At 38.7% G+C, this 19,947-nt stretch overlaps 1 protein-coding gene across 1 annotated transcript in view; it reads left to right on the top strand.

Moving 5' to 3' along the window:
• LOC111149195 (anthrax toxin receptor 2) overlaps nt 1-19,947 on the top strand; it is a 147,238-nt gene that overhangs the window by 27,751 nt on the left and 99,540 nt on the right. Inside the window, exons 8-10 of the mRNA XM_022506140.1 lie at nt 10,276-10,336; nt 12,520-12,618; nt 14,416-14,485. Of these exons, the coding sequence (XP_022361848.1) occupies nt 10,276-10,336; nt 12,520-12,618; nt 14,416-14,485 (230 nt within the window). The remainder of the gene's footprint in view (nt 1-10,275; nt 10,337-12,519; nt 12,619-14,415; nt 14,486-19,947) is intronic.

Consider the following 19,947-nt stretch of genomic DNA (forward strand, 5'->3'; position numbering starts at 1 on the left):
ATATGAAATACTGCATGTATCAGGGTGAAAAACATACCGGGATTCAATTTCTTCAGATTCTAAAACAAATAGCATATTTGTTATAACTTTATCCATAATTTCAGTGTGCTTTTTATGGAAAGTCTATTCATCCTTTAAGAAAGCCTTTAATGCTTGTTCTGAATTTGAGCTGACCACAAAAAAAAAAAAAAAAGGAAAAAAGGTGGAGACAGATAAGCTTCTTTTCAAATCTCAATCCAGTTTTTGGCTGATTTCTATGTTGTAGTGAGAAAGGAAGACCTGCTAATATGATTTGTTATGAAAATTCAATTATGAAATGCAGAGGAACTTAAATGTCATTTGAGGTTTATGTGTCAATTCCTGATATGGGCATATTTTTACCAAGAATATCATCAGAACTATTCATCTGTTATGTTTGGAGCTGAAAAGAGTAAAAGGCAATGATTATAACTCACATTCTTCCTTAGATTTCTTAGAGTAAAAGTTTGTTTAAAAATTTCTCACTAGTGCTTACACAACTCGCTTACTGCCTGGGAGGAGAGAATCCATTTTTAGTAATGGGCCAGTGCAGAGCACGCTGTATTGAGCAACTGGTATTTTGAAGCTCCAAACACTTTTTTAAAAATGAACTCATCCAAAACACGTGCTTACAAATAATCTTTTAAAAGATTTTATTATTTTAAAATAATCTCTATACCCGGAACGGGGCTCCAACCCTCAACGCTGAGATCAACGTCACATGCTCAGTGGACTGAGCCCCACGGTCACAAATTACAATAGTTTTCACTGATGTCGTACCTCTGAAAGAAAAATACATTTGATAGGGGCGTTTGGCAGCCAGAGAGAAAATAAAGATCATCTGAATATTGAAAGCTAAAAAGGAAACAAGAGAAGATTGTGAAAACATCCTTACAGTTAGTTGTTCTAGCTGCATATTTTACCCATATGTACAGCTAATTACAAAGGCTTCATTTTGTTGGGACCTTAGGAATAATGCTGTTCAGTGATTTTTCCTTATGAGATATAAACCTGGAATCCTTCATATTAAGATGAACTCCTGTAGTGCTTAAAGCTGCTCAGTGAGTAAGGAAAAAGACTTGCTTTTTAAGATTTCTTATTATCCTTACTGATATTTTTTGACATATTGTATGTCATGGAAATTAGCAGTTTCTGTCTGTTAAGGACATACCCAGGGTGCTTGTAAATTATCTATAATGTTCTATTGTAGATGATGTTATATACCCAAAGTTGGTGTTTGAAATTTATTACTACAATGAACTTTTTAAATTTTTAATAAAGTTGAAGAAAACGTTATAGATGTCTAGGTAGTGTATTGAATTTAAGTGTAATGAAATAATCTATATTTGGGGAAAATCTTTAATATTTAGAACTGACTTTTACACATGAGATCACAAAGGAAACCAGTCAATGGGATTTAATTTTTTTTTCTTTTTTCACATATTCTGCCTAGAATTAACCGTCTAAGATACATTTATATTAAGTTCATGTATATTTTCATGTTGTTTTTATTGTTTCTTAATTTTTTTTTCCAATTTGGCTCATTGCCTTATCAGTGCCATGATTACCAAAATTTATACGATGCAAAATAAGCCTTCTCTTCACTGTGTGTGACTGGAGGTGTGATTTGATTCATTCAAGTAGCGCCTAATTAAGCTCTGTATTTTTTTTATATGCTTAACTGTTCAGTATTACACACCTCATTTATTTGTCTTATAGTCAAAATGCTCATGCTTTTTATTAGAAAGTTTTACATTTACTTTTCAATTAATTCAATAAACATTAATTGAGCAGCTGGTATTTTTAATATATTGTGTTATCTACCTTTTATATTAGATTGGATTTGAATATGTGGTATTATCATTCATTAAAAAAGGGTTTACCTAGTTTCTTCTGGAATGGGCTATATTCTATTTTCCAAATATAATAACCTTTCTGTAGCCATTTAGAAATTGGAAAAAGTACAGATTTTAAAATTTGTTTTTGTTTATATTAGTTGTGGAAAATTTCTTTTTTTAAAGCTGATTGTTTGATTTTCAAATCATAAAACCTAGATATGTCCCCAACATTCAACATCAACTTCAAAGACACTGCGTGTCCTAAGTCATATGCTGCCTTTGTTTCCCCATCTTACTAACTCTGTGCTGAGTTTTTGTTTGTTTGTTTTTGTTTGTTTGTTTTTTAAAGATTTTATTATTTATTGGACAGACAGAGATCACAAGGAGGCAGAGAGGCAGCAGAGAGAGGGGTGGAAGCAGGCTCCCTGCTGAGCAGAGAGCCGGACGCGGGGCTCCATCCCAGGATGCTGGGATCATGACCTGAGCCACCCAGGCGCCCCCGTGCTGAGTTTTTATCTTGGGTGTCTCTCAACCACAGTTTTCCACTAATTAATTCCATTTTATCTTAAATGCCTGAAGAAAAAGGCCACAACTATGTACAAATATGCATTTTTTTCAGGCCATAATATGGCTTTTACTACTTCTTCCATGTCCCACATCTGTTATTATAACACGTGTACATTATGTAAACATGTTGAGGAACTTACAAGCTCTCAAATCAGTATATGGTTTCATATATATCTTAAAATATCTCAGAAAGAAGAAATCAAATATGGTGCTATCTGGTTATTTCTGCTGTAGATGGCTCCTCGATGATACTGCCACTTTTCCTGATTTTTATTCAGTAGTTATAAAGACCTGTTTGTAACGTTATAGGGAAGCAAGACGATATTTAAGAGTTATGTCGGACTCCGCGGTGGTTCTCACCTCTATTCCTGCGAACATTGCCGGTTCTGCTGCAGAGTATGGCTGCCGCTTGCTACTTTGTATGTAAATTTGGTCCAGAGTGAAATCCTGCCACCTGACCACAGAGCATTAGACGTAGGCTCACTCCGAATTAATTTGAACCTGCCTGGAGTAGACAGAGCGAAACGCCATTCTGATACTTCATTCAAGTCGCTCTGCAGAGAAGGGACAGCAACAATGGGACCTACTTTGATCTTCTGCCAAACATCCGTGATCTGAGAGACGCCAGCAGGCACAAGGTCAGGGCTGACTCCTAAGGCTGCATCTGGTCCTCCCGCTAAGCAAAAATGAACCCAGAGGGAGGCACGAATAACCGTGCTTCTTCTATCCCCCTCCCTTGCCAAATAGAGAAATTCCATGAAATTAATATTTGCGGTGTACACTGAGCTAACCAGACTATTTGGATGATCAGAATTGCACAAATAGTGAATTAAAATTGGACACACCAGATAGAAGCGACAGAAAACAATTACAATTTGTAGGGGTGAATGCTGTTGTTCTTCTTGTAGTCTTATCCTAAACAACTGGGAAAAGGGGTAATATTTGCTGAAATTTATTATCGTAATATGGTGCAGACTTTTTATCACATGTTTAAAAAAGGAAGCGTTCAAGACAAACACATGTCATTTTTTATTTTTTTTAAGTATTTATTTATTGGAGAGAGAGAGAAGGTGTGTGTGCGAGTGTGCACTCGCGTGTGTGCTGGTGTGCGTAGGAGAGGAGTGTGGCGTGGGGGTGTAGAGAAAGGGAAAGGGAGAGAATCCCAAGCGGACTCAGCGCTGAGCACAGGGCCTCCGCAGGGCTCGATCCCACGACACGGAGATCACAAGCTGAGTGGAAACCAAGAGTCTGAGGCTTAACCGACTGAGGCACCCAGGCGCCCCAAGACAAATACATTTGAAGCAGACCTGAATGTTTTCAGGAGAAAGGACAGTGACTGTGATTATAGAGATTAAATATATAAAACTGTCTTCTAGGCATTAAATTCACAGTTTGCGACAACATGTTGGGATATAGAATTTTTATACAAAGTACTAGAATTTAGAATTCTGTGTCTTTTAACTCCTTTCCATTCTTTTTTTTTTTTTTTTTTTTTTTTTTTTAGATTTTATCCATCCATTTAACAGGCAGAGAGATCACAAGTAGGCAGAGAGGCAGGCAGAGAGAGAGAGGGAAGCAGGCTCCCTGCTGAGCAGAGAGCCCGATGCGGGGCTCGATCCCAACACCCTGGGATCATGACCTGAGCCGAAGGCAGAGGCTTTAACCCACTGAGCCACCCAGGCGCCCCAACTTCTTTTCCATTCTTCATTCGGACTGGGTCATAAACACAAGTGTTGCTGGTGGTCTTGTGTTTACCAAGAGCTGCTCTGCGGGGGGACCTCTCTCTCCTGGAGTTCGCACCTTCATCTTCCACCCAGCCGTGCCCTGCGGGTCCAACTGTAGGTTCAAAAGTTTTCAGAGACTGCGTGGTTCACAAATAGCATAAGAGGGAAAGAAAGCAAGGGAAGAACAGCAGAGGAGCAGACCTCCCTCAGGCAGGCACGGAAGCCCACCTCGTTTTCCAGTGTGCGCATCCCATTAAAAAAAAAATAATAAGATTTAAAAAAAAATTTATTTGACAAAGAAAGAGAGAATGACACAAGCAGCGGGGAGGGGCAGTCAGAGGCAGAGGGAAAAGCAGGCTCCTTGCTGAGCAAGGAACCCGACGCGGGGCTTGATCCCAGGACCCCGGGATCATGATCTGAGCCGAAGGCAGACGCCTAGCTGACTGAGCTACCCAGGCACACTTGGGCATCCCATTCTAGAAAACATTTTCCCTCATGCTGCTTGCGTTTCTTGCTTGACTGAATAGTTATGGTGTCAGAATTTCCATGCATAGGGATTTTCGTGGTCTAAAAACTTTCTCCTAAGGGTATAACCCTGTTGGGTTGTTTGAAGAGTCATCATTTCATATATTTGCACTCATATATTAGTATGAAATCAGTTCATGAGATGAGAACAGCTACATTGAAATGGAATATTTTGGGCAGTAGAAAACCTGGATAATGATTGTGTTTAAAAAAGGAGTGTCTGTGTGTGTCTAGCAACCTAGGTGAGACAATGAGTGAGGGGGAGAGAAGACTAACTTATTTCTGTATAAAAAAATTCACCTAAAGTCTGTTCCATATCCAGAAAAAATGGAGAAAAACAAAAGAAAATGAAACAAAAAACCCCCAACCTTCTGCCTTCTGGCTCCGAATATCCTTTCTGTTCCTAGGACTCAGGCAAGTTCTGGAAATGTATGAAACCTAAATGCCTTTAAATGCCATTGACATCATTGCTTTTATGAAATTAAAAAATGTGTTTAGATAACAAATTGATTTTCTAAACACAGTTTGATTTTCTTTTTCCAAGTGCTTGATGTGCCCCCAAATCAGAGTTAGGACCTTCTGTTGTTCTAGTATAGCGTCTCTTGTCTTTTAGGTTCTAGATTACTCTGAGAAGTGAAGAGTACAGTGTTTTATGTGCAAAACAAATTTGAGATAGAAAACGAGAGTAAAATAAGACAATAGAGGAAAAATTAATCAAAAGAGAGAGGGCCCTAAGCATTTGCATATCCTATATGTTACTAATTCATAAGATCATCTAAAATGTTGACTTACTTAAATCAGTGGAATTGGGATTTTTTTTTTCAAAGTAGGCTTCACACCCAGCATGGAGCCCAATGCAGGACTTGAACTCACAACCCTGAGATCAAGACCTGAGCAGAGATCTAGAGTCAGATGCTTGACCGACTGAGCCACCCAGGTGCTTTGGAACTGGGAATTTTAAAACAAAATGTAAAAACCCCAATAAATGTAGGCGAAAGCTTAGTGACATACTTTTGAAGATAAGAAATAAGATAGATTGTGGAATGTTTTGATAGTATAAAAGGAACGTGGGCAAAACAAGCAGATAAATTTTCAGTAGTTTGTTAGGTATTAGACTTTGTGATGGTTAGACTGTCTGTCACAAGCCTGGAGGTAGCAGAGCGCACCGGTCAGAACAGGCTTTAGAGTCAGTCAAGCTTGAAGAGATCTGGCTGGGCTGTTTAAAAACTAGTCGTTCTTATTTAAAAAATTAAAATTAAAAAGACCTCTCTAAAACCTCAGTTTTCTCATCTATAAAGTGGGGGTTAAAAAAGTACGTATTTCATAAGACTTGAGAGGATTAACTGAAGAAATTCAGCTAACATGCTTAGCACAGTTCCTGAAACATAATAATTTCCCCCAAATGATAATTATTATTACCATTGTTAGAAGTCCTTTTGCATTTTTGACTCCTGATATTTGTACTAAATTTAGGAAGTTTGACTTTTAGTAAATTTGGCTTTTGTTATCCCTATTAATATTTGAGGACTTAAAAATAGGGATTAAGTAATAATGTACCGTTATTTTCATTTGTAATTATTCCTTAACACTGATATTACTTTTTGAGTGAACAGATGCTTAGGTAGTATACTTCTTTTTCATGGTGAGCATCAAGTTCTTTGCCAATTTTATATATATGTGTGTGTGTGTGTGTGTGTGTGTATATATATGTGTGTGTGTGTGTGTGCGTATATATACTTCAAAATCTCAAATGATGCAATTTTGCATCTAGTGTGTGCATGGCTTAAAGTGCCTAGTTTTATTAATAGCATTTGGCTTGTCTTTAAATTTCGTCTATGGTGCTATTAGCTCTCTCTGATGTCAACCAAGGCCCACCTTTAGTGGAAACTATTTTCTGTTTCTGTTGAGATATAATGAAGACAGATGGCAACACATATTTGAAGAAACATCCTTACAAGATGCTGTGTTGTACAATGATGGAAATGCAGAGTATGAGAGATAATGCGTCAGTTATCGTAGATGGGACACCTGATCCAATGTTCAATCAATCAATAACAGTATTTAATTTAGTAAAAATTACTAGAGTGTTTAAAATATTTGTCCTCTCTGTCAGTTGCCATTTGGTGATGATAATTTTAATATAATAGACCTATTTTGGTATCTTGAGCATTTGACTTGTGTGCAGTTGCTTGTACGGAGACTAGATTATAAACTGTTTCATGTTTTTGGAACTGATTGTTTAAATACTTTAATGATGGAAAACTATCTGTATACAGACATTGAATTATTTTGACTTCTAGTTATTTTCCTAATATAGGGACTCTAGATGGTAAACTCTAGATGGAAAAACCAAATTTAGGATGTATTTTCTTTTTTAAAAAAGCACACACTTTCTTTTCTCTCTTCCTTCCCCACCACATTCTCTTTCCCTCTCTTTGTTTTTCATTTGGAAGTGGTTTGGGTGAACTTTGTGAAATTATGAGTTTTTGGATTTCCAGCAGTCACAATTTATTGGAGGGCTAGATGCTTTTTCACATAAATTAACTTTATTCTGCCTGATCTTTGTCACAATATGGTTGTTGACTTGCTTACTAGGTAGATATTTTTAATATTCTCAATAATTCATGTAATCTGTATTTCCTAACCATGTATCGGTTGTGCTGTGCATACAGAACAATGTGCTGGTCCCAAGAGGATTGTACAGTGTGATACCCTCTTTTTATACCAAAGAGTTTGTCTTCTAATAGAGGAGGTGATTCATATACCCAACTAATTGAACAAGAACTAATTGAATAAGAAATTAAAAAAGAAAATCACCACAAACTTCAGAGAAGGGCAGGTAATGTCCTGTGGGGAATTCAGCCGGCGTCCTGCAGATGGTGTGATGCCACTTTCCTGACTCGTGGTCTCCTGCTTGCCTTTCAGTGGATGTGCTCCTCGAGTCACTTTTCCGTTCAGTAATATCATATCTTTAAAGTTCATTTTATTGGGGCACCTGGCTGGCTCAGTGGGTTAAAGCCTCTGCCTTCAGCTCGGATCATGATCCCAGGGTCCTGAGATGGAGCCCCGAATCGGGCTCTCTGCTCAGCAGGGAGCCTGCTTCCCCCCGCCCCCCGCCTACTTGTGATCTCTCTCTGTCAAATAAATAAGTAAAATCTTTTTTTAAAAAAGTTCATTTTATTAAAATAAGTACGAATATTAAACTAATGTATGTGTATTCTGAGGTATAAATGTATATTACACAATTTCTTGCAATATATAACCAATCTTTAGTTATTCTTAGTTTCTGCTTAATGTGACTTGATTTCTTTATTCTCAGAGTTGAATAGAAAATAAATTTCTAAATGATCTTGAACCTTTATTTTAAAAATGAAATTACCTTATGGGGACTGGCTTCAGAAATGTATAGCAACAGTCCTTAAAGGGGTTTACTCTCCAGTCTTCAGGAGAGTGCCACAATAACTGATCATTTGATCTTGCTGTTGGAAATATCATTTTATTTTTGGATTCTTACTGTTTGTTTGTTTATATTTAGAGAGTGGCGGGGTGGGGGAGAGAATCTCAAGTAGGTTCTACACCCAGAATGGAGCCCAATGTGGGGCTCGATCTCACCACCCTGAGATCAAGACCTGAGACAATCATGAGTGGAACGCTTTACCCACTGAGTCACCCAGGCACCCCTGGAACTATCATTTTAAAACTATTCAGTGGATTACATCAAATTAAAAGAGGAAGTCAAGATACACACACGTGTCTTAAATATTTTGAGATCTGATTTATTTATGGTCAATATTGCTAGGAGAGAGAAAACCAGCACAATTTTAGAAAGTCCCACTGGTCATTCTGGGTTGCATCTTCTTGGCCTTTGGAAAATCTTGTAATTTCTCCATGTACCTTATTCTAAGGAATCTTTAAAATACAGCTGCGATTTCCAGTGGATTCAAACTTTAAACCTTTCATAGTTTCTCTTGATGCTTGAAACATTTTTCAGTAATGGCGCTAGAGGTGTGCCTAAAATAATGAATAAAAAAATTGTGACCTGAAAGACGTTCCTTCACAGGAGCCTCCTTAACGGGATCTGTTTTAAAATAAATTCCTTCAGACTTGCTGGCAAGTCAAATAGATGGGGAGGCTTTGTGTTTCCCTTTGACCCTTCGATTTGCATGGCTCCCTGTTCTTTTATCTCAGATTGGCCAAAGCCAAAGCTAGAATGCTCCATTTTGGTTAGTTGGAACCTTTTTAGCTCCATATTCCTTTAGCAAAACTTTTCTGTTCTGTTCCCCTCTGAGTCTTGTTACCTGTATGGTGTTAAAATATTGGGATTCTTCCCCTCCACAAGGTGCGTCAGCGTTTGACAGTGGTCCTCAGCTCTTTGCCCAATTCTTAATTAAAGTGTGGTACATTCTCCCGAGAGGAGTATTGATTATAGGAGATAAAATAGCAGACCAAGAGGAGGTCTTTGGGCAATGGAAGGCCTTTGGGTGACTGTGGAGTTTAAACAGACCTCCTCCAGAATTTCTCAGACATAAAATTTTACTCTATTTGTTTCCCAATCACTTAACCTTCAATTGCTTTGCGAAAAGTGGATCCACTGGCGAAGGGATCTTAAAAAGTACAAGTGACCCCCCCGCCTTCTCCATGATGTCTCTTCAGTGACAGAAATTCCCAGCTGGGTTTTAGAGTCTGACAATTTATCCTTCTGTTATTCAAGAAAGCACGGAAAGTGTTTCTGCTTCCTTCCTTCCTGTTCCAGCTCTGAGTGGGAGAGGCTGGAGCCCACTGTCCGTCATCCGTCTTCAGCTCTGTCGAGAAAGGAATGTCTCCCAGGATCATCTGGAATTTGTCTGAATTTGATAATGTAGTGCAGAGCAGTTCTAAAAATAAAGACGGGCTTGTTGTGTCCGTTAGGAGCCGTTTATTGCATCATCGTTGTTTCTCCCTTGTAGCCTTGGGCCTTGTATGGTGGTTTCTGTTTCTCGGAACAAGCTAAGAAGAGCCATTCTGTTCCTGCGCTCTGGGGATGCTGGAGTGCGGAGTCTGTGTTTTTGAGGGTCATACTTGGCTCGTACAGGGAGCCTGTGTTCCGCAGCTGTAACGTTTGGTGCATATAAGGGGGATTGTCATCTGTGGGAATTGAGGCTGAGACATCGAATAGAAACGCCACAGTCAAAGAAATGTTTATTTATTGATACTCTATTGAACCTCTTAATAAAAAACATATTAAATTAGCATAATTGAGCAGGAGGTCTGATGTGCTCTCGTTTTTGCCCAGTGGGGAAAGTCAGCCTGGATTTTACGGCAACCGAGAAAGTGTAGTTGTCTTTGTGTTCAAGGCTCCCAGACGTTGAGGTTAACATCTGCTTTATCTGTGCTTATCTGAATTTACTCTAATCAGATAAGGATTCCTACAGAACAGTCTTGGAATGTATACTGAAGGACATTGCAGAAATTTTCTCAGGGCTTGAGAGCCGTGTCTGTGATCGTAGATTTTCTCTGCCATCTATGAAGTTAACGGGAAGACTTTAAGATCATTAGCAATCTTATAATTCACTTTGCATGTTAGAATTTAATTCTCTACATTGGTCTTCTTTTCTCCTTTTTAGATACTCGATCGGTCATGCACTGAAATCCTGGAATTGCGGCCTTCAAGTGTCTGTGTGGGGGGTAAGTGGTTAGAATTTAAAAATACCATGTAAGAAATTGTATTTTTTCCCCCTCGTTAAATTATATGATTTGAAACTCATGTTGGAAAGAGAATAACAAAATTAACTTTTTTGGCATCCTTTTCTGTAAGAATTTTTAAATAATTCCTTGAAATATTTCTATTTTAAATTCAAATTTTTTAAGATTGGAGTGTTATTTTAAATAATGAACATATTGTGTGACAGGCTTTTAGAATTTTCTGTATATTTAGTTCATGTTTGAGACCTTTCCTATGACAAGTAAAATAAAATATGAGTTTTTTTTCTTTTATCTGGTTGTACAAACAGTCTTGTATCTGTGGACTCTGAGCTGCATGCTTTGGTGACCTGGCCAAAGCACAGCTCCCACCGGCTCAGGGCAGGCACAGGAGTGATGGACGGAAGGGCGGACGGCGGGAAGAAGCAGGTGGCTTCCTTAGCCGGCGCTAGAACAAACCCAGGTTTTAGCACGCCCAAGCCATCCTTACCCAGGGAGAATGTGATACTCTCTGGCCTATTCTGTTTCTTCTTCAAGGCTGACTTGCAGTTCCTTTTAATCTAGAAAAGGAAGAGTATTGGGCCTAGTGGAAGAGGAAATGTGCTGTGTAATTTCCCACGGAGCCTCCCAACCGTTGGAGACGGTCTTAAGTTCTGTATCTTGTAGACTCCCTGTTTAACTGTCATTGGGACGTCGAAGAGGAATGTGCATTTGACCATCCCAGAGCGTCCCCTGCCTTCATGATTTCACCTGCTCTTCCTAACAACAGTTCGACAGTTTTTTCTTTCCTTTTTTTTTTTTAAAGATTTTTGTTTATTTATTGGACAGAGAGACACAGCGAGAGAGGGAACACAAGCAGGGGGAGTGGGAGAGGGAGAAGCAGGCTTCCTGCTGAGCAGGGAGCCTGATGCAGGGCTCGATCCCAGGACACTGGGATCATGACCCGAGCCGAAGGCGGACGCCTAACGACTGAGCCACGCAGGCGCCCCTCGGCAGTTTCCTAACCCCTGGCCCAGGATGACGAACTTGCGTCAGGAGTTGCCCTCGTTGACTCTGTCCGTCTGACCCGAAAGCCCTGTTCTTGCTGAGTGACATCTTACGTTTCACCTGCGCTTTTTAAGTGAAATTCCTTTTATAATATACTTAATGAAGAGTGGCATAGCAATACTTTCTTCCTCAATAAATTACTGTGTGCATGTTAGATTATGGTAGATAGGAGATCATCTGAGAAGACTGAGAGGTCATCACTGTTGAGGTAGTTAACGTGCATCTTTTAAGTAAACAGCAGACAGTTAAATGCGGATCAGGATATTTGATCAGTTAACTTGTGTTTCTAGCATTTTATTTTACTAACATTTAATGACAGCTCCTCCTATACGAGTCCTGAGCAATCAGCTGAATAAACTTTCTTTAGTGACTGGCCGTAGATCGTTAATAGTCCAAAAGGCATGACCTTTGGTGAGTTATAAATTTGGATGCAACAGAATGAAACCGGTTAGTAATGTCAGGAACCGTGAAAGAACTCCATATGGGCTGTCAGATTAAAGAAAATACAACACACGACAGTTCTAAGAAACAGAGAGCATGAATAAGTAATTTTCTTTACATTCCCATACCTTCATACCCTAGAGTAGAGAAAAACAAAGAAGCTTCTTTCCTGCTGATACTTTCCTAACCATAGAATTTGGGGAAGTTTTCCTTCTTTTCTTTTCTATGCTTTCCTTTCTCTCTTTCTTTCTTTCTTTCTTTCTCTCCCTCTCCCCCTCCCTCCCTTTCCTTCTGCTTTCCTTCCTTTTCTTCCTTTCTTTCTCTCCCCCCCCTTCTTTCTTTCTTTTTCTGGGTACAGAGAAGATGGGGTTAGGGGAAGTTTCTGTGGTATGTGGGAATAACTGTTAGGCTTCAATTCTTATATCCTGGTTACTATGGGAAAACACTTTGTTTAAAAAATGAAATAATGCCTTCCTATGTGGCAATAAGTGGTATCTTCCCTGAATTTCAGTAGAGGGCCCAAGAAAGAAAGTTGGAAATAAAGCAATGTCTTCATTGTTACTAGTAGGCTTAATACTATGAAGAAATTCATTCTGTGCATCTTGATACTTTCAAATTATGTCTTTTTTTTTTCTTTTTTTGTAAAGCAGGGATTAAACTGTTTATTTTTCTTCTCCTAGATGAATTTCAGATTGTTTTGTCCGGAAGAGGATTCAACTTGGGCAGTCGGGACGGAAGTGTTCTCTGTACCTACACTGTGAATGAGACGTACACAAGGAGTAGGTTCCTCGTAGTCTCCTTGTTGCTTGGGTATCTGCATGACATATAAGCACCACGCGTTTTCTCTTCTTTCCAGCTGAAATCAACCATGCTCTATTTTTTAATCATAGGAGGAAGAAATGAAGTCCAGTGATAGTACAAATAGTAATAATAATTATTTTTGTTACTGAGTGATTACGGCCTTTGTTTATAACTTAAGAAATCCTGAACCCTGTCCTAAGAAGCCTCATCTTACAGATAATGGTCTAATGGCAGAATGATTTGTCTTTGGTGACATAGTCAGGAAAGGGCAGAGCAGAGAGTTGAACCCAGTTTTCCTGATCGTCCTCTGTGTGGACATCAACTGCTGGGTTTAACCGCCTCTTTCCCCAGATTTATTTATTATCACTCTTGCCTGAAAATCTGCTCTCTTGGACTGTTCTATGGCTTATTGCCTTATTTTATTCTCACTCATTTTTTTAATCTAATTTCCCAATAGTCTGCCCAACAGCTCCTGGACATAGGCTTTTCGTCTTACGGATATTTTGTATATTTTATATTTTTAGATAGTTCACATATTTTGATCTCCAGCTCCTGCTCAGGGCTGTTTGTTGATAATTATAATATTTACACAATTAGGTTTTACTTTCCCTAATGTGGCTTTCCAAACAGCAGATGAATATAATGTTTTTATCTCCAATGTGCAAGAAGCTCCTTCAATAGATCCTAATATTCTGAGCATTTTGGGTCTCTTTAAAGACACTTTTCCCTCATCGACGATTATATTGGCTTCTAAGATTTTAATTTGTAAGGCAGATGCTGGAACTCTGTGAACTCTGATAGATTTATTTTTTGAGAGGGGCATGTAAGCTTTGCTGCTTCCCTGATGGTACTGAACATCCCAGTAGTGTGGCTTTGGCTGTGCACAGCAGCCGTTCAGTGTGTGCTTGCTGAGCGGACGTGCGGAGGACCTCAGCATGGGCAAGGTCGTAATCACCTCCTGCCTCTCCTGTTAGCATCCTCATTTTGGGAAGGCAAGACAACAGTATTTGTACCAAACTCTCCAGAATAGATCCCGCAGTTGAAGAGGACAGAATATTTTTATTCATCTGAATCTGAGAGTTAGTTTCACCTGACTCCCTTTGAGTATAAGTAGATATTTGGTTGTAGTATAAGCATAGTTTTTCCTTTGCTACGTAAAATTAAGTTTATTAAAGTAAATCACTGAAGAAATAATTGGAGTCAGATTGTGTTTCCATCCCTCACATTCTAGGATTATCCATTTGCTATGTAACTTCTCTGAATATTTATAGGTCAGATTTTCCCCCCATATGTTATTAAAATTATTAGGGCAATTTAAGCATTTAGTTTTATGAAATTTATTTATTTATTATAAGATCCAGCTATCTTATTAAACTGAAATAAATTCAGTCTTCCTTGGATATTCATCTTGTCTCCATTGTTTTTAAATTCTGCTTTTTAAAAATATGTATCATTTATCCTTCAAAGTCTAAGATATTTGAAAAGCGGAGATGGAGAAGATGATAATTTTATAGTCTCTACAAATATTTGTGAATTTAGTCTAATAAAAGCCATAACTTATAATTTGCCAATACTGTATATCGATGAGGCTTATGACCTCTATTTTTTCATTTTCTTTTCCTTCTCTTTCTAGATGAGAATCTGTTCGTTTTTTTATGCTAATGTATCTAATGTTTCACCGTTGACCTGATTGCTGTTAGATTTTTCATAGTATTAATGAAACTGTGTGAGATACGTAGAGCTCTGTATGAATTCGGTGGCATTTTATTTTCTAGGTGTTAATCCAGTAAGTGTGGACCTTAATTCTATGCTTTGTCCTGCACCTGCCCTGAATAAAGTGGGAGAGTAAGTACTTCCTTAAAAACGTTGAAAAAACATGTTAGGCTATGAATTATTAGGAAATGGTGACAAATATACATTAATTATTTTACTGCCTCTTTTTTTATGTACAGAGTGAACATGAAACGGTAAGCTCTAGGCAAACTGCTCTGAAGTACTATAACTATACATAATATACGCTTAGTAGGTTGAAAATGCTAATGTCTGCTTTATCTTGTTTCTTAAATACTGATTAAAAGGCCCTATAAATAGTTATCTGGATGGGTATGAGAACTCTTGCTACAGCCTTTAAATAATCAGAGCTGCAATCATTATTTCAAACTTCATAGAATAATACGTTTACACACGTACGTACACACATACACACACACGTGCGCATTCCAAAGTGAGATTTTGATTAATTCCTATGGTATTTATTTATTTTTATTACTTTTTAAAAAGATTTTATTTGTTTATTTGACAGAGAGGGAACACAGCGGTGGGGGGGGAGAAGCAGGCCTCTCGTGGAGCAGGCAGCCCAATGTGGGGCTCCATCCCAGGACCCTGGGATCATGACCTGAGCCCAAGGCAGATGCTTAATGACTGAGCCACCTAGCCGCCCCCTATGGTATTTAAATATCAATATAAAAGAGCAGGAGGAACATGGCTCAATAAGACATACCTTGGACTAGAAAATATTTGAGCTTTAATTTGTATCCAGGTCCTGTTAATGTCTGTTTTCTCATGCTCTTTGGTGTGGTAATAAACCATAATGGTAGCTGGTTAAAATAAGGGATATTTAGTTTGGAAGAAGAACTTTTATTTAAAGCACCCAAACACAGGTAATTTCACTAATAATTTAGTTTTTCTCTTTGTGATATTTCCCCCTCTCTTTTGTGAAGGAAAGGATTGGAGACAGTTCAGATGTTCCCTAGCCCAACAGTAGGGGATACAAATATGTTTAGGATAGTAAGTAAGTTAGAGGATTACTTTATATTGATCTCGCATGTAGACTAGAGGAAAACAAAATCTACAAGGTTCGTTAGCCTCTCTTGTTTTTTTCTGCTTCCTTCCTCAGCAGGAATGGTCCTGTTAAGGCCGGTCATTTATGTCAACCTGCACTTCAAATCCTCGATATTTTCCACTCAAAGCGAAAAATCTAATATTGCAATGTTCTACAAGGTTCTATAGGATCTGGGCCCCCTTTCTTCCAGCTTCCTTTGCCCCTTCCTTCTGTTATGGTCACGCTGGTCTCTCTGCTGTTCCTTAACCACGTTGACACGTTTCCACTCACTGTTCCTATGTTTGAAGTGCCCTTCTCCTCGTTCACTGGAACCCACTTCAAGCCTTGTTCAAATGTTACCTCCTTGGGAAATGCTTCCTGGTCACCCTCTTTAATCAATACAGTCTTCCCCCTCTTAAGTTTTGAGCTCCCTCTTCATGTCTTTCAGGGCTAATTTTTTCTCCCAGGCATTTATTTGTTTGTTCTTGAGTCTCCCTTCCTGCTAGGTTAAATTTTGTTGCTTTTGCTCTGTCTGTAACACCAACACGATGCCTGACACAGAACAGATCCATAGATGTTTGTTAGATGAGGGATGTATGCATTTTTCTCAAATATTTTGAATTACTGGTTACATAAAAGCAAAAAGAATACCTTGGATCACTGGGGGTGGGGGTAGGGGCACACATCAGATAGGAGAAGAATGACCAGAATCTTTTTGGGGTTGCGTGCCATTTAAGAGAAGAGAAAACTATCTTGGCATTTTAATAGCAGTGATTGGATTAGGAAGACAGTGTACTTTCTTCTCCAGAGCAGTTACAAAATGCAATATGCCTGTTCGTCCCAGACGTTGAATTTGTTCTCCACAGACTTTGCCCTCCGCACTCCCGTTTTGAAGAGACGACTGTAAAAAGTGCCGGTATTCTTAAGTATTTGTAGATTGGCTAAAAACCCAGGAGACGTCATTTTACAAAATTAAATAGAGCGTAATAAACATGAGGCACGAGAAGTCGTCCTTTGTTTGGCTTTGGGCATTACTATTTCACCTACAAGCAACTGAGAATTTTGGGGGGAAGGAGATCTAAAATAAGTATTTTTGGTCTGTCTTTTTTTTTTTTTTTTTTTTTTTGGTATCAAGTACATAATACCACTGAGGCAAAGCATGAAAAGATTTTATTTGTTCATGTATTGGGCATTTGGGGACATCACTGTTGTTCTTCTAAGTATGTTGCAAGTAATTTGGACCTTTCCTTTGCCTTGAGTTTTCTTCAGCTACTTTCATAGGTGATGAGCTCTCTTATGAGATTGGATTAAAATCAACACAATGAAAACAGTTTAGCCTTGTAAGGTGACTGATGCTTAATATGTTTGCCTAATTAGCTTTTGGCTAAGGATTCAAACCCATTAAGTAGCTAGTTAGTCTATGTTTCAAATAAACACATCTGGCCCAACAATGAATAAGGGTTTTTCCTGTGTGAGGGTGACAGATGTGGTGATGGTTCCCCCTGTTCTCTCACTTAAATAATTAACAACACCCCGGTGCAGTAACCCTACATAGGCAGCCTCAGAGCCAGCTGTACAGTCTCAGAGCGGGATTCGTGGACACGTGCCTCATCTCATTAGCCCGCTCTATCAGTTCCTTTCTCATCTTTATGTTACTTCCTGAATTCCATTTGGTTTTTTCTTTTTGAAACCTAAAGGCTCGTGAATTTCAGAATTTCAGGGTTAATGGGAAGTTGCTTTACTTGGGGAGATGGGGACAGAGAATATAGTGGAGCTAGGACCACAGGTTTGTATTTGGAAATTGATCCTGTGAAGTAAACAAAGGTTAAAGGGATCTGGGCACATCTTACCCAGGTATGTCATCGGTCAGCATTCTTGAAATGGGTCTTTGAAGTACTTTCTTTGAGAGAGATCTCTGTTTATCAGATTTCTTTATTTGTTATAGGTTTCCAGATGGAGATGGATTCTTTTTTTTTTTTTTTTTAACGATTTTATTTATTTATTTGAAAGAGAGAGATAGCAGAAGGGAGAGTGGGAGAGATCAAGCACGTCCGGTGGGGGGGGGGGCAGGAGGAGGGAGCAGCAGCAGGGAGAGCGAGAAGCAGACACTCCCGCTGAGCAGGGAGCCCAATGGGGGCTCTATCAGAGGACTCTGAGGTCATGCCTGAGCCCCAGGTAGACGCCTAACTGACTGAGCCACCCCGGCACCTCTGAGATGGATGGATTCTTAGTACTTAAACAGGAGGAATGTAAAGGTGGTAGTCATGAGGTTGTTCTTTTGTATTTCTTTCACTGGACACAATTTAATTTTAAAGTCTCATATGATGAAACAGATGATCTCACCAAGAAAAATCTGTAGATTGTTGGGAAGTTTATTTCTACCAGTGGCTCCTTTGTACCAAAATGTCTCCAGTTTGAATAGGAAGGACTCTGTGAAGTGCCTTCCCCCGCAGGGCATCCGCCTCCTGGCCTAACGTGCACGTGTCCCCGTCCTTGCAGGACGGGCTTCTCCTCCGACCCTTGTGGAGTGAGACATCGACAATAGCACAGCTGCTCCGCAATAGCTGAGATCTCAAACCTGTAATTTGGCAAGAAGAACAGAGCAAATTGGGTAAATATACATAAACACATTGTGAAGGAAGAAAAACAGAACAGAATGAACCGGAGCCTTATCCTACAGCTTGTTTGATAGAGATGATTTAAGGAGGCATATGGTATAGTTAAATGTGCTTTCAAAAACATTGGCCAGAATCTTCTGGCAAATACGAAATAAATATCTAAATCAGATGAAACTGATAGTATTAGTTCTCTTAAGAGGCAGTGTGGGAAGACACTTGACAGAGTGTTTTAGTAAGAAGTGGTGGGACATTAGTGTATGTGGAAAATTTCAAGCATGTGATATTGAAGGGTCATCCAAATGAATGGTGCAGCAGACTCAGGGTTAGAGCCCGACTTGGTAATAGGATCTTGTTATTTTCTTCAATGTTGTTGTTGTTTTCAGTACAATTATTTTGCCTGGAATAAAACTGATTCATTCCACTTGTCTTTCTCGGTTAGACAAATTTTCTGTCTTTTGCACAGCTTCCCACATGAACACTTCTTTTCAAAAATATACCTATATATGGATGTGCATACAATCCCTAATACCATTATTTTAGTAGCCAGTGGTAAAACAACACCTTATTCACTCTTCTGTTCCTAATGAGGAATGAGACTAGATTTATTTATTTTTGTCATGGATACTAGGACATTAGGTATATCTTTACTCTGAATGTAAACATCAGAATCTTAGTGAGATCTAATGTGATCTCAACCTTAGTAAGGCTGAGGACTCTGTTTCTTTATTTCTCTACCCCCCACCCCAGTGTTAGAACCATTTATCTTTTCTTTCATGTGGTGTATTGCTTTCTTTCTTTTTTCTTTTTAAGGATTTTATTTATTTATTTGACAGAGAGAGAGCACAAGCTGGGGGAAGGGTGGAGAAAAAGGAGAAGTAGGTTCCCCATGGAGCAGGGAACTTGATTCGGGGCTCTATCCCAGGACCCTGGGATCAGGACCTGAGCTGAAAGCTCAAATGACTGAGCCACCCAGATGCCCCTATTGCTTTCTGATTAGACCCATAAATGTGATCAGTTCACCTAAGCTGTTTTGCATCTCTGTCCTAAGTATTATATTTAGTTTTAGAAATTGTCTAAGAGGAACAACAATTAATTTGAACACATGGAGTGATGGCCAAAAAGATGTTGCCAATATGGAAATGTTAAATAGGGCGAAATTTAAAATACTAAAAATGATATGGTTCAGGTGTAACACATCAGCTGTCTTCAAACATCAGCTCTGTCATGTGAAAAACAGATTTGACTTACTCTTTATTGTTCTGAGGAAAGGAGAAGGAACGAGTGGAAGGTAAAGGGAAGCACATTACAGCTCCATGTAAGGAAGATCTTTCTAACAGAATTATTTAGTGTTTAAGTAACCAGGAGTGTTCAGAGAGGGACAGCTACATGATGAGATAGAGGATATCCTTAAAAATGTATTTAAATCCTCTTATGTAGTACTCCTAAATATTATCAATTTTTTTGCTATTACTAAGATATTTGGCATTTTTGGATGAAAGGCACTAAAAATTGAGTGATTATTCCCAAGTATATTTTCATTATTTTATTAAAATATACAAAAACAGGGGGTGCCTGGGTTGCTCAGTTGGTTAAGCCACTGCCTTCGGCTCAGGTCGTGATCCTAGAGTCCCGAGATCTAGACCCATATCAGGCTCCCAGCTCTGCAAAGGAGTCTGCTTCTCCCCTTTCATGCTCGCTCTCATCTCTCTCTCTCTCTCTCTCAAATAAATAAATAAAATTAAAAAAATATATATATACAAAAACAGCTTAAAAGGGGTTATTTTCAATGTAATACTGAAAAAAAATTACAACTTTAGGCGTGATGTATGGCACATCTCTGAATATAGCTTTTTTTTCCTTCTGAAATC

This window comes from Enhydra lutris, unplaced genomic scaffold (assembly GCF_002288905.1).
Source record: "Enhydra lutris kenyoni isolate GAN:26980312 unplaced genomic scaffold, ASM228890v2 scaffoldscaffold21, whole genome shotgun sequence".
Lineage (NCBI taxonomy): Eukaryota > Metazoa > Chordata > Mammalia > Carnivora > Mustelidae > Enhydra > Enhydra lutris.